Raw genomic sequence first — 13,074 nt, forward strand, 5'->3', positions numbered from 1 at the left:
CCCCTTCCCTCCCCTCTCCCGTCCCCTTCCTTCCCCTCTCCTCCTGACATTAGAAGAGTGGGGAATCTAAGACCAGGCTTTGGGGACCTCCCAGGACTTCCTCATTCATTGAAAGCCATGCCAGTCCCCATAATTTCAGGCGTGTCCATATTTGCGTCTCTTAACGAGTGATATGTCTCCCGGAGCTCATTGTAGAGATGCTGGAAGTGAAGTGATTGACCAGTTGTAAACACGTAAAGGAAAACTTCCGTATGGACCACCCAGGGAGGGTGGCCTTGAGCGCTCAGGCACATTTCAGCTCCGAACCTTCACACGCGTGTATTCACGTGCTCGGAGGTGCATGGGTGGTTTCGTTGGGCTTTTGGAAAACCTGAATCCCGTTTTGTGTATAGCAAATTTGTGCAAGCTTCTCCCATTTCCTTTTACGAGCTGTGTTCAGTGTTGTTAAATGTGCTTCGGACGTGTCCCTTTTTATTTATTTTTGAAGACGTGACTTTTAGTCTCTGCATCGGGTGCCAGCATATGGTGGCGACATGATTTATTCGGACATATCCCTGCTGTTGGCTCATTAGGTTTTACTGTTTAATGGGACACTGCAGCCAGCGCCTTGGTCCGTAAATCTCCAAGTACTCTCTAATGATTTCCTCGGGCTAATTCCGAGACTTGGCATCATGGGGGTGTCCTCCCGTTTGGCCGCATGCTTAGAAGCACGCTCAGAGGCTCTCGGAAGCCGCCTGGCACCGTGGCGGGGAAACCGCGAAAGCCATGTGGGTCCTGGGTGGCGCAGCGCCGACCCGCTAAGTTTCTGCTGTGTTCCTGCCCCAGGGCCTGCCGGGACCTCCCGGAGAGAAGGGGGAGACCGGGGACGTGGGTCAGATGGTAAGTGTGCCCGGGACGCCCTAACCTCCTGTTCTGATTTGGTCATGGTTTGCATTTTGTCTGTGCTCAATGGGTCTCCTTCCCCTAGGGTCCCCCAGGTCCCCCCGGCCCCCGAGGACCCTCTGGAGCTCCAGGCGCTGATGGGCCGCAAGGGCCTCCGGGCGGGATAGGCAATCCTGGTGCTGTGGGAGAGAAGGTGAGCCTCACCCCTTCCTGCTGTAGCGTAGTCTGATGCGCGAGTGTGCGCGGGGAGCCCGGGGCTGTGTGTGTGTGTGTGTGTGTCCAGCTGCGGATACGGAGACACGCAGGGTGGGCCTGGGCCATTCCTGTCCAATGCACTTTGACACTTAGCAGATCTGTGCGGTGCAGGTGGGAGCTCTGACCCCTGTTCGCCATGGCCTTCAGGCCCCACCCCTTCTCCGGGATCTAGCTGATGGGTCTACTTCTCCAGCCCTGGAACTGCTTTGGTGGGGGGCTACCTTTACCGTTCCCATTGTGGTCAATTCTGTACTCTCGTAGCCTGGGGTCCTATCTGATCTGATTAATTTTAGGGCGTGGGTCCTAGGGATGCCTCAGTGAGCATGGTGGGCTTCTGTGCGTGCACATATGTGTGCGTGCCTGTACATGCGTGTGTGGGGCGGGCATGACTCCCCTGCAGCGCTCATGAGTGTGCATTTCTTCTAACACTTATCCTACTTCCTTGGGATAAAAGGAATGCAACCGACATGCTTCCGTTCATTTCCATTCCCTGTACACTGTTTCCAGAACTTTCTGACTTCAGCCTATAAAATTGGAAGAAGTCCTCCATCACTGCTCATTTTTTATGATACGAGAATTACAGAGAAATGTATCCTGCTAAGACCACAGATTAATGATGCCCTGCTTCTGCTCAGAGGCATCTTCCTTCCAGGCTCCTGCCTCCGCCTGATGGTTGCACCCTCTGAGCATGCTCTGCTGCGTTCTGTCTGCCTCTGCCTGGCCCTTCCCTCCTGTGCTGTCCTCCCAGCCCTTCCACTGGCTTCTCGTGATTCTCCCCCAGAACTCACTTGCAGCGTCGTCTGTGACGCTCCGTGTTCTGTGGTCACCTCCTCCATGTGACCGGCAGAGCTTGCCAGTGTCACTTCTCCTGACATGGATGTGTCTGCCCTCTGATCCCGGGGGCTGTCACAGAGCAGTGACCGCTCTCTCACCCCAGGCCCCCCACTCCTAGGGCCTGACAACAGGGAGGAGTTGCTAAATGCTTGGAGCTGAGGCCCCTGCTCCCCGCGCCACCATAACCATGTTCTGTTTCCTCCTTAGGGTGAGCCTGGTGAAGCTGGGGAGCCTGGCCTGCCTGGAGAAGGGGGCCCCCCGGTGAGTGGACTCGGGGGGCGAGGGTTGGGCACCACCATGGACCTCTGCTGGATGGGAAGCTCACACTCTGCCTCAGTTTTCCCGTCCATGAGATGGGGGCCAAGTCTCCCCTCATGCTTACCTCCTGGAATTACTGTAACAAGATGGAGTGAGATGGGGGTTGAATACGTGTGTGTGTCTGTGTGGGCGAGCATGCCTGAGTGTGCACACGTTTGTGCATGTGTGCAAGCGTGAGTGCCATGAACACCCATGAGTGAAGGCTGTGAGTTGCTATGCCATTTGTGGTGTTCCAGACCCATAACGTGGGGGCGATTGTCCCCTCATCAGCCCAGATCTGGAAGATTCTGACCTCAGGTCAGATGGGCATTCTTTCCAGGCCAGCCTGTGGGAGGCTCTAGGGCCCAGGAGGCGGCTGGTGGACAAAGGTCTCCTGGGCCTCTAACTGTTCCCTCCACCTGCAAACCAGGGAGTGGCCTGAGTCCCTTTAGCCCCTCCCACCCAAAGCTTCACCTCTCAGGGCCCCCGTAAGCCAGTGGGGCCCGACCGTGCAGGGAGCTGCTGAGGGCTGGGGAGCACGAGCAGTGGCTGGTCCCCCCCAGTGTGGGGCCCTTCAGGCACTTGCTGTCCCATGCATGGGAACAAGGGGCCATGCCTGAGGCCAGCACTGGGCTTCGGGAAACGGAGCCCGGCCCTGAGGACACTGACGCTGGCCTTCCCCTCCAGGGGCCCAAAGGAGAAAGAGGTGAGAAGGGCGAGTCAGGCCCTTCAGGTGCAGCTGGACCCCCTGGACCCAAAGGCCCCCCTGGGGATGACGGACCCAAAGGCAGCCCCGTGAGTAGCTCCGAGATGTGCCAGCGCCCCGAAGCTGCTGGGGCTCTGTGCTTGGCTTATTCTCATTCACTGGCAGTGTGCTAAAGCCTCCCGACTGCTACGGGTCTGGGGTCACATATCTAAAGTGTAGAGGTCTTATCCCCGCTGCCAAGCCAGAGCCATGGAGGTGAGGAAGAGGAGCTGTGGGGTGGGCGGCCGTGGGGGCTGATGCGCGGAGCCCGGGTAGCTTGCTGTCATGCGCTGCGTGAACGGCGGTCTATGTGGACGCCCCCTTCCCATGGCCTGCCCTGGCTTTGCCTCAGGAGGGGGTTCTGCACGGTGGCACATTCTAGAAGCCTGAAGGTCTGGGCTCCATCTCAGCCTGGAGCTCTGGGAGCAGAAGCGCGGGCAAGGCGCCTGTCCTCTGCGTGCCCGGAAAGCAGAGCGCTGAGCCCATCTTGCCTGGGGTGTGGTGTCGCTGGGATGAGGTGATGCCCTCCTGGTGTCAGGATGGAGGGTGTTGCAGGGGCTGGGTGAGGTGGGGGTCTGCGGGGATGTGGCCGCGGCAGCTCGGTGGGTGAGGGCCCAGATGTGCCTGTTTTCGTCCCTTTCAGGGCCCTGTTGGTTTTCCCGGAGATCCTGGTCCTCCTGGGGAGCCTGGCCCCGCGGTAGGTGTTTAGGGCCACCGAGCCCCTTCCCCCCCCATAGCCCTCCACCTGCCTTTGCCAGCCCCAGTTCTTTCTCTCTGGGTGTCTTTTATGAATTCTCTTTGGGGCACGGTGCTCTCCCAAGTGGCATCCAGGTGATGCTGGTTAGAGAGCACGTTCCCGCTTGAGCTTGCTGTACCTGAACCGCCCAGACGGACTCGGATTCTCGGGAAGGGGCTGGGGACGCAGAGGGCGCTGGTGTGTGACTCGGGTGCCATCAGGAGGCAGAAGGAACCTGCTTTTGTCCCCACAGGGTCAAGATGGCCCCCCTGGTGACAAAGGGGACGATGGTGAGGCTGGACAAACGGTGAGTCCCTTCGTCAGCTGCAGGGACCCCGGCACAGCTTCCTGGTGGGGGGTACCGGGCACTTGGGGATTTGCAGCTTGCTTTGTTCATCTCTGAGAAAAACCCAAGCCCAGTTACCCTGTAGAATCAGCTCTTAAGCATGACAGGGGACTGTGAGCCCCTTGCGGGCTCTGTTGAAAGCTAGGGACAGCTGTGCCCGTGGTTTGGCACTCACCGCCAGGGAGTCTGTGATCGCCCCAAGCCTACCTGTGAACGTCAGGATGGCCTTATTTCTGCCTCATCGGGCTGGCGCCTCTCCTCCCAAGGGCTCTACCCAGACCAGCCCCTGGGGCTGAGCTCACACTAGACCTTACCGCTTACACCCGACACTGAGCCGCGCCCAGTGGTTCTCCCCTTGGGGACGGACGGCGTCCGTCACCGATTTCCCTCACCCCCACCCTGCGCCAACCAGGCGGGGATTTCCTCCGTGCAGGCCCACTAGGTTCAGATGAGTAGCAAGCAAAGAAAGCTTAGGGATACCAGCTCAGAGGCCAGGTCCCCCGAGAGATGCCCGAGGTCCCCCTGCCCCCTGGCCTGTGACTTGGGATGACCCTTGTCCTCCCTGTGCCTCGGGGGGCCCACTTCTGTAGAAGGGGATGTTTGCGGGGGGGCGGTCCGGACGGAGCCCGTCCCCGAGTACCCAGAGTAATTGCTGTGCGGAGGGAAAGTGTTCTTTCAAGATGTGGCAACATGGGCGCCTGGCCACTCGGTCTGTTAAGCGTCCGCCTCTTGGTTTCGGCTTAGGGAGTGGCCCCAGGGTCGTGAGTTCAAGCCCTGCATTGGGCTCTGTGCTCAGTGGGGAGTCTGCATGAGGACTCTCTCCCTCTGCCTCCCACCCCCGCTTGTGTGCTCACACTCTCTCTCAAATAAATAAATCTTTACACAAACATAAAATGCGGCCACACTGCGATGTGAGCCAGGCCTGCCCACAGAGCTGCGGCACCAGCCCCCAGTGCAGAGGTCCAAGCAGAGGTCAAGTACAGCATGACTTCACCTGGGACTTCTCGCGGCAGCTCCACAGGAAGAGAGGCGGCCTCAGGGCTGGCCGAGGACAGAGGACACTGGGGACTCTGTGTTTTGTCAGCCTCACACCAGCTCAGACCCGCCATGCCTCTGTCTGACCGACCCTGATTCCCAAATTCTGTGTTCTCTCTCTGACACCAGGGATCCCCAGGCCCTACTGGTGAACCGGGACCGTCGGGACCTCCAGGAAAAAGGGTAAATGATGCTGCAAGCTGTTCTCGCCCACCAACTTCCCGCAGGAGGCCCCCCACCCCCACCCCCGGCGCCCTCCACCCAGCCCCGCATGCTCTCGGCCATCCTGGTGGGGAAAAGCCTTCTGTCTGTGGTGTGTGCTCCAGCCCTGCCATGTCATCAGCCCTCGGACCTGCTAGGCGCATCACCCCCGGCTTTTGGGAGAGGCCAAGACGCCATCAGTCATGCCCATCGTGGGGGAAAGGCACCCACGAGGCCGGAAAAAGCCTCGCCCCCTGGGTCAGACCTTTCTCCCAAGTCCGAGCGGGCGAAACGGCATTTCTCTGTACGTGGAATGCTTAGCCTTGCCTGTGCTGCAGGAAGCTGGCCCGTCTGGTGTGACCGGGAACGGGGCCCCAGCACTGCGGGCTGCCAGAGGCAGTCCCGGATGGACTCCGAGGCTTTGCCCAGAACCGGGGTCCCTGGGACTCATTCTGACGGCCTCGTCATGGCTGGCCAGGGGCCCACGAGCCCCCTCCCCACCCTCCCGGCCCTCCCTCCCCACCCGTCGAGCCCAGGCCTGTTTCCCTCCAGATAGTGAGCTCATCGCTTTGCCTTCTGCAAGCAGCCCCTCACGTGCTGTTCCCTTGCTGTTTCAGGGCCCCCCAGGCCCCGCAGGCCCCGAAGGCAGACAGGGAGAGAAGGGAGCCAAGGTAACGTGCTTCTCTGCCCAGCTGGGACTACAGAGCTTCCAGAAGCTTCCCCACTTGTGTGATGGCCGAGTGGGGTGGGGATTGGAGAGGTGTGGACCCAGGACCCCCACACGGGCAGCGGAGAGCTCTCACCGCCCATGGGGAGGGAGGCAGCTTGCCCACAGGCCGTCGGCCCCTCCAGCCTGAAGAAGGGGAGTAGGTGCTGGGGTACTCGGCCGGGTGCTTGACCTGCAGCCGCCTCCCTGAGCCATGCCCACCGTGGGGCTGAGCAGAAGGCGGGGCGCCCATGCCGAGCTGCTCACCTGCGGCCTGGTGCCCAGGGTCCTCGAGGGGCTGCTCCCTGTGACGCCCATGGCCCGGTCCGCCTCCTGGAGCTGTCCTGGCGGGAACTGAGGCAGGGGTGGGAGCCGTCCAGCCCTGTGCGCACCTAGGAAATGGTGGCCGTGCCCACCATGAGTGCAGGGCTGCCTGGAAAGGCTGTGGTGGCCGGGGTCGCTGGAGACTGGGGAGCTCTGCTGGCTGAGGAATTTAGGGAGAAGAAGAATGGGTCAGGGCGGCTCCTGTAAAGAACGTGGAGAACCTGGGGCAGCCCCAGGGATCTGGGGGCATCTGCGGTTCTTGGAGCGGTGGTCCTGGGCCAGGGTGGCCACAGCCTCAAGCATCTCTGTCCCACTGTGTCCTTGCGCCCTGCAGGGGGAAGCTGGCTTGGAAGGCCCTCCTGGGAAGACTGGCCCCATTGGGCCCCAGGGGGCCCCCGGGAAGCCCGGGCCTGATGGCCTGCGAGGGATCCCAGGCCCTGTGGTGAGTGGATGGGGGCCAGGGAGGGGCGGCCGCTGCAGGGGAGGGGCTCATGCTGACGGCCCCTTGTGTTTCAGGGTGAGCAAGGTCTCCCGGGCTCCCCGGGCCCCGATGGCCCCCCTGGACCCATGGTGAGTGATGACCCCAGGGACGCTCCCCGGCAGTGGTGGAGGGTGGAGTTGGGGAGGACAGTTCTGATCCTGCCATCCCCTCCACAGGGTCCCCCAGGACTCCCTGGCCTCAAAGGAGATTCTGGCCCCAAAGGGGAAAAGGTAAGACGGGAGTCAGGTGTCTCTGAGGCTGTAACTCGGGGCCCCTCAGACACACGGGGTTTCAAACTACCAGTCACCTGTCCGGCAAGTGCCCGTCGCAGGCTGGGGACGGGTCCTGGGAGGCCGAGAACCACAACTGGCCTATGCCGTGTGGGACACTGGGTCCCTGCCCTCAGCGGGAGACCCCGGAGGCCCGCATGCAGGTCCCGGCAGAGGGGCGTCCAGGGTCCAAGGAGCGCGCCCACTCTGGACACAGTGGCCCGGGATGCTTCCCACAGGGAAAGTGCTGGGACTCCACAGCAGGGCAAAGCCCGTTCACTTTCTCCAGTTGGGGGTGACTTTTTCTGCTCACGTGGATTTATTGACAAGTGTAAAGCACATCCACAAACCAGACAGTTGCATCTGAAGGGCTGGAGTTTCTGTTTCTTTTCTACTACGGTGCCTATCACCACTCAACCTCTAGAAAAGCCCTTCTAGAACTTTCTGCAGACTCATGTAAAACAAACATGTGTAAGCCTATGTAGAGAGTTTTTCTTGAAAAATAAAAATCATAATGAATTATTACAGTATCTGTAATACTCAGTTAACTTTTTCACTGACGTCCATAGATGTTTCTGTGTCCTATAATAAAAGGTGCACACTTTGACCATACAAAAACTGGACAATGCCTATAAGACACACACAAACGTCCCTTGGGAAGACACCGTGTTCCCACGTTGGTCTGTATCTGGACCTGTGTCTCCCCATCTCTTTAGGTGTGACGTTTACCGAAGTCCATCCATGTCACACCTGCTGTCTTGTCTCTTGACCTGCCTTTGGGTGGGTCCCCCCACCGGGAGGAGTTGGCCGGTGGTTCCCATGGCAGGGACTTGCCGCCCCATCCAGCCAGCCCACGGGGTTGGCGGTAAGACATGGCCACAGTGAGCACCCCTTCCGCCTTTGTTCGCCAACAGGGCCATCCAGGCTTGATCGGACTCATCGGACCTCCAGGTGAACAGGGTGAAAAGGGTGACCGTGGTCTCCCCGGCCCCCAGGGCTCCTCTGGCCCTAAGGGAGAACAGGTGCGTCAGGTGGTGCCCCCCTCCCCCAGCGTGGCTCCTCACGGGTGGTGAGAAGCATCTTATAACCTGGTGCCCAGTGGACCTGAGGCCAGTTAGAGCTGGAAGGACGTCCTCACGTCCATCAGCTCTGGATGGGAATGGCAGAGCGGACGGCCCGCCCAGGTGCACAGGGAGTGGGGAGTAAAGTGCGGCCAGCCCTGGCTTGACCGGCCACCAGCAAGCTCCTTCTATGTGGCCCCGCTGGCCTCAGAGGGGAGGCCGGTTCACCTCACGGCCATGCAAAGGCCTCTGACCCAGCTAACGGCCCACGTCACTGGCGAGGCTCGGGCCATGTTTGCCAGACACGGGGGGCAGGGCCTGCACCCTGAGCCCGGATGTGCACACGTGGCCCCAGGCTTCCCTGGGAACCACAGTCGCCGACTGAGTCTGCACCCCCAGCAAACCACAGCGTTGCAAACCTTTGCCAGAGAGTTCCTCCCTGCCCTGCACCAGTGAACTGCTTGACGTGGACTCCATGGTCAGGGGGAGGGTGATGGGTGCCTTGGAGGTGGGCGGGGGCACGTGGCCGGCGTGCCACGTCTGTGCCCCTCCCACGTGAGGGCTTCATTCCAGGTATGAATCACTGCTTCCCAAGGTGCGTGTGCTCTTATCTGTGCCCCTGTTGGGCCATGCCAGGCCTGCAAGGGCACAGGTCTCGGGAGACAGAGCCAGGGAGGCGGGGAATGAAGTAGGACTCGTGTGGGGCCCCGTACGGTCCTAGGGTGATGTCCTTGGAAGCCCTGCTTCATCCGCCACCGCTCTCCCTGTGGCATCGACCATTTCCCCTAAATGAGTGCTGTCCAGGGCATGGTAGCCCAGTGACCTTGAGAATTAGGAAGATGTCCGGGGTCTCCGCCCCCAAAGTAAGCCCCGCTCTGTGCCCTCACCATAAGCCGGTCCCAGCAGCGTCCCGGGTGGGAGGTGCTGGCTCGAGAATCTCTCAGATTCTGATGACGATGAGCTGCCTTGGTCCCCATGGTGGAGGTGGGGGGCAGGGCGCCTGCTCTCAGCCTCCCTCTGCCCCGGCTGTCACTTCAGCCCCTGTGGGAGGGTCATGTGGGATCGGGTTCCAGGTGGAATGAGTCTTAGGGCCCCCATACAGCAGGGGTGCTGGGTATGAAAAGTAGCGTGCATCCCCCGCCGCACCAGCTGGCCTGGCCTGCGCGGACTGAGGGTCTGACCAGAGGCTGTGAGCCCCCGGGCAGCCAGGCCGGGGTGGTCAGCCTCCTGGCGCATGTTCGGGCTCCACCAGGCCCCATAAGGAGAGACGGCTCCCCTTCAAGGCAGCCGGCCCCTCGTTGGAGGGCGTCAGCTAGGGGAGAGACCACGAGCACAGAGAGTCACGGTTTCTAGGCAGGAGTGCGCGTCTGTGACCCTCCTTGTGTGATGGTCTGACTGGTTGTCTGCTCCTTTTCAGGGCATCACTGGACCTTCTGGCCCGATCGGTCCCCCGGGCCCTCCCGGCTTGCCGGTGTGTATCTGGGAGGGGTGGGTGGCCCCGGTTCGTTCTGGGGACAGCAGGGAGGCAGGCAAGCCTTGGCCGTGGGCCTCAGAGCGCGCAGGGAGGATTATGGGACAGTCAGGAGCCCCAGGGCTGGGCCCATCCCCGAGTGGACGTGGGGCCCGGGGTGGATTTGCCCATCACCTCCACGTCGGGGCCCCGAGGGACAGAAGCAAGGAAGTGGGGTCTCTGGGCCCTGGATTCAGGCAGGGGAGGCAGGCATTTCAGGAAACATGGATGTACCACCACAGACATCCTGGGCCAAGGTGAGGAAGTTGTCTCCATCGGCGTGAGCAGGACTGCCCGGCCCAGACAAGAGGGGTTGGGGGCTACCTGTAGGGCATCCCCCACATTGCTGGGCCATCTGGCATGCCAGAGCCATCCTGCAGGTCTGTGAACCTCCACTCGCCCCTCCTGGGCCTGGGCCTGGGTCCACGAGGCCCAAGGTGGCCCCGCGATCCGACGCCGGCCCTGGGTCCACGAGGCCCAAGGTGGCCCCGCGATCCGACGCCGGCCCTGGGTCCACGAGGCCCAAGGTGGCCCCGCGATCCGACGCCGGCCCTGGGTCCACGAGGCCCAAGGTGGCCCCGTGATCTAACACTGGCCCTGCCTCCATGAGGCCCAAGGTGGCCCCGCGATCTGACGCTGGCCCTGGGTCCACGAGACCCAAGGTGGCCCCGCGATCCGATGCTGGCCCCTGCTCTCCCTCCGAGTCTGGCTGCCTGAACTGTGGTTTCCTGGCTGGGGTGGGCACGGGGGCAGGATAACCGGGGTCAGACAGGACCGTCCTCTGCCTCCATATGGCTGAGCGCCAGCCGTACCCCCTGCCCCCTGAGTCAAGCAAGTGCAAGCCTAGACTCCTGGGAAAGGGGGTTCGGGTGCAGGCTGGGGGTGAAGAGTTAGCCAGGCCTGAGCAGGACTGTGGGTCAGGACAGGCGCCCGGAGGTGAAGGGGTGCCTGCTCATTGATGCTCTGTCCTCCACTCTCTACAGGGTCCTCCTGGGCCAAAAGGTGCTAAGGGCTCCTCGGTAAGTGGTGTGCACCCCAAATAGGCCCCTTCTGCCCTGAGCGAGGGGGTGTGTCCCCCTCGATGACCACCATCCTGGACCCTCTTCCCCCTTGACTGGTCCTCATGCATCTCCTCCAGCACTGGCTGTCCCGAGCATGTCCCCCGCTGGGGTTGCTGCAGACCACGGCATGTGGGCTGTTGCCCCCACCTGAGCGGGGTGGTGCCCCTAAGTTCCCATCTCGGGGCGTCAGGCTCTTCCATCTGGCACTGGGGATGGGAGGGTCCCTGCCGTCCTGCCCCCTGGCACGTTAGACTGCGCCCCTCACGGTCTCCGTGCCAGTTTCTGGGGATCCTTCTGGAGCGCAGAGTGGGTTTAGGTCCCATCAGGCCTCGGTGATGAGGGTTGGTTCTCTTTTCTTTTTCCCAGGGTCCCACTGGCCCGAAGGGTGAGGCGGGCCACCCAGGACCCCCCGGCCCGCCGGTGAGTAGCCTTCGAAGACTTGGAGGTGGGGATGGGGGCTCTCTGGACACTGAGGCAGTGGTGGGAGCATGTGTGTGTGCTGTTCACTTTCCAGAGCTTGGTGGGGGGAGTCTGGGCGCCAGAGGGAGAGAGTGTGTGCGTGTGCGTGTGCGTGTGCGGGCTGTGACAGTGGGCAGCCTCTGACAAGGCCCCCGGGGGACAGGTGGGGGCCGTGATGAGCCAGATCGCGGGGCGTCCTCCATGGGTCACCCTGGTTGGCCGTGCAGCCTCTCGATTCCTGTCTCCATCCTCGGCTGGGGCTCCCACACCCGCAGGCATTCGCGTGGCTCCGCTGTGTGTGGCCCCAGGCTGGGCTGCAGAGGCCGGGGAGAGCCGGTTGCTTTGAGCCCAGCTGAGGCTCGAACCCCAGGCCGCGGTCCGGAGGAGGGAGGTGCGCGTGCAGGCGAGGCCCGGCAGTGGGGCTGGGCGTGTGGCGCTCGGGAGCAGGAAAGACGGAGGAAAAGCAGGCCGAGGAGATGGGCGTCTGCAGCCAGATCACGGGGCCCCGGCTGCCCTGGTGCCGCTCCCACTGGGACCCACCCAGTCCTGTCCACACGCAGGGTCCCCCTGGCGAGGTCATCCAGCCCCTGCCAATCCAGGCGTCCAGGACCCGGCGGAACATCGACGCCAGCCAGCTGCTGGATGACGCGGCCGGTGAGAACTACGTGGACTACGCGGACGGCATGGAGGAGATCTTCGGCTCGCTCAACTCCCTGAAGCTGGAGATAGAGCAGATGAAGCGGCCCCTGGGCACGCAGCAGAACCCCGCCCGCACGTGCAAGGACCTGCAGCTCTGCCACCCCGACTTCCCGGACGGTAGGGGCCCGCGGGGCCCATGGCGGGTGGGTGCGGGGCAGCCTGTGCGGCGGGAAAGACACAGCGTCCGTGTCCCCGTCTGTGCTGCGCGCTGCCCGGGCATCTCGCCCAGAAGCCGACGGAGGCGTCGCAGGACGGAACCAAGTCCCGGGAGGCCAGGGAAGGGGAGCAAGAGAAGGCTCCCCTTCAAGGCAGCCGGCCCCTCGTCAGCTGCGCTGACAGGTTGCAGCTGCTTCTGGAACCATGCAGGGAGCCGCTCACGAATCCCCTCCCTGTCTGCCGTCCAGGTGAATACTGGGTGGATCCTAACCAGGGGTGCTCCAGAGATTCCTTCAAAGTTTACTGCAACTTCACAGCCGGAGGGGCAACGTGCGTCTTCCCCGACAAGAAGTCCGAGGGGGTGAGTGCCTGCCTCCCCGACTGCCTTCCCGTCACGGCGGGAACGGTTTCAAAGCCGAGGTTTCTCCCCCAGAAGTAGACCTGAGCCGCGGGACGGGCTGGGCACAGCCTGGTGCTGTGGCAGGTGAGGGGACGGCCATCCCCACATGGGGATTTCAACCGCTGGGTGCTCAGCTCCTTCCTGAAATGACCCCACAAGTCTGCCCTCAGACCAACCTGAAACCCATAGGATGGCCTTTGGGCCAAGTCCACAGCCCTCCAGATGCATCTTTGAGAGGCTGGCGTTTGCCTCGGTTCTCGGTGTCGGCGGACATCTGGGCACTCGCTCCTGTCTCTCCCGAGGGCAGCGCGTGTGTCTGAAGTCTGTTCCGGACGGAATCTTGGTCAGCGAGGTTCTGATGCACAGAGAGTTGCGAGCACATCGATTAACAGTCCCCTCCGTAGGGGGACTTTGTGTGAATGTGTGTGGGGACACAGGCGTGGGGCCGGCGTGTGTGTGCGTGGGGACGTGGGCTGCTTTCCCCTTGGGTGCAGGACAGGTGAGGTGGACAAGGTCTCTAACTGCAAGATGACTGCGACGCAGCGCCGTCTGCGTGGGGCCTGCTCAGACCGCCACGACGCCCCCCAGGCGGCCAGCTGTCCAGGCAGGTTGTAGCC

At 62.2% G+C, this 13,074-nt stretch overlaps 1 protein-coding gene across 1 annotated transcript in view; it reads left to right on the forward strand.

Moving 5' to 3' along the window:
• COL5A1 (collagen type V alpha 1 chain) overlaps positions 1-13,074 on the forward strand; it is a 150,733-nt gene that overhangs the window by 125,275 nt on the left and 12,384 nt on the right. Inside the window, exons 48-64 of the mRNA XM_081802663.1 lie at positions 803-879; positions 968-1,075; positions 2,179-2,232; positions 2,956-3,063; positions 3,657-3,710; positions 4,003-4,056; positions 5,260-5,313; positions 5,949-6,002; positions 6,696-6,803; positions 6,878-6,931; positions 7,019-7,072; positions 8,026-8,133; positions 9,590-9,643; positions 10,666-10,701; positions 11,110-11,163; positions 11,763-12,018; positions 12,306-12,418. Coding sequence (XP_081658789.1) covers positions 803-879; positions 968-1,075; positions 2,179-2,232; positions 2,956-3,063; positions 3,657-3,710; positions 4,003-4,056; positions 5,260-5,313; positions 5,949-6,002; positions 6,696-6,803; positions 6,878-6,931; positions 7,019-7,072; positions 8,026-8,133; positions 9,590-9,643; positions 10,666-10,701; positions 11,110-11,163; positions 11,763-12,018; positions 12,306-12,418 — 1,400 coding nt within the window. The remainder of the gene's footprint in view (positions 1-802; positions 880-967; positions 1,076-2,178; positions 2,233-2,955; positions 3,064-3,656; positions 3,711-4,002; positions 4,057-5,259; positions 5,314-5,948; positions 6,003-6,695; positions 6,804-6,877; positions 6,932-7,018; positions 7,073-8,025; positions 8,134-9,589; positions 9,644-10,665; positions 10,702-11,109; positions 11,164-11,762; positions 12,019-12,305; positions 12,419-13,074) is intronic.

The sequence above is a fragment of the Leptonychotes weddellii genome, chromosome 14 (assembly GCF_054177405.1).
Source record: "Leptonychotes weddellii isolate Sample4059 chromosome 14, ASM5417740v2, whole genome shotgun sequence".
Taxonomy (NCBI): domain Eukaryota; kingdom Metazoa; phylum Chordata; class Mammalia; order Carnivora; family Phocidae; genus Leptonychotes; species Leptonychotes weddellii.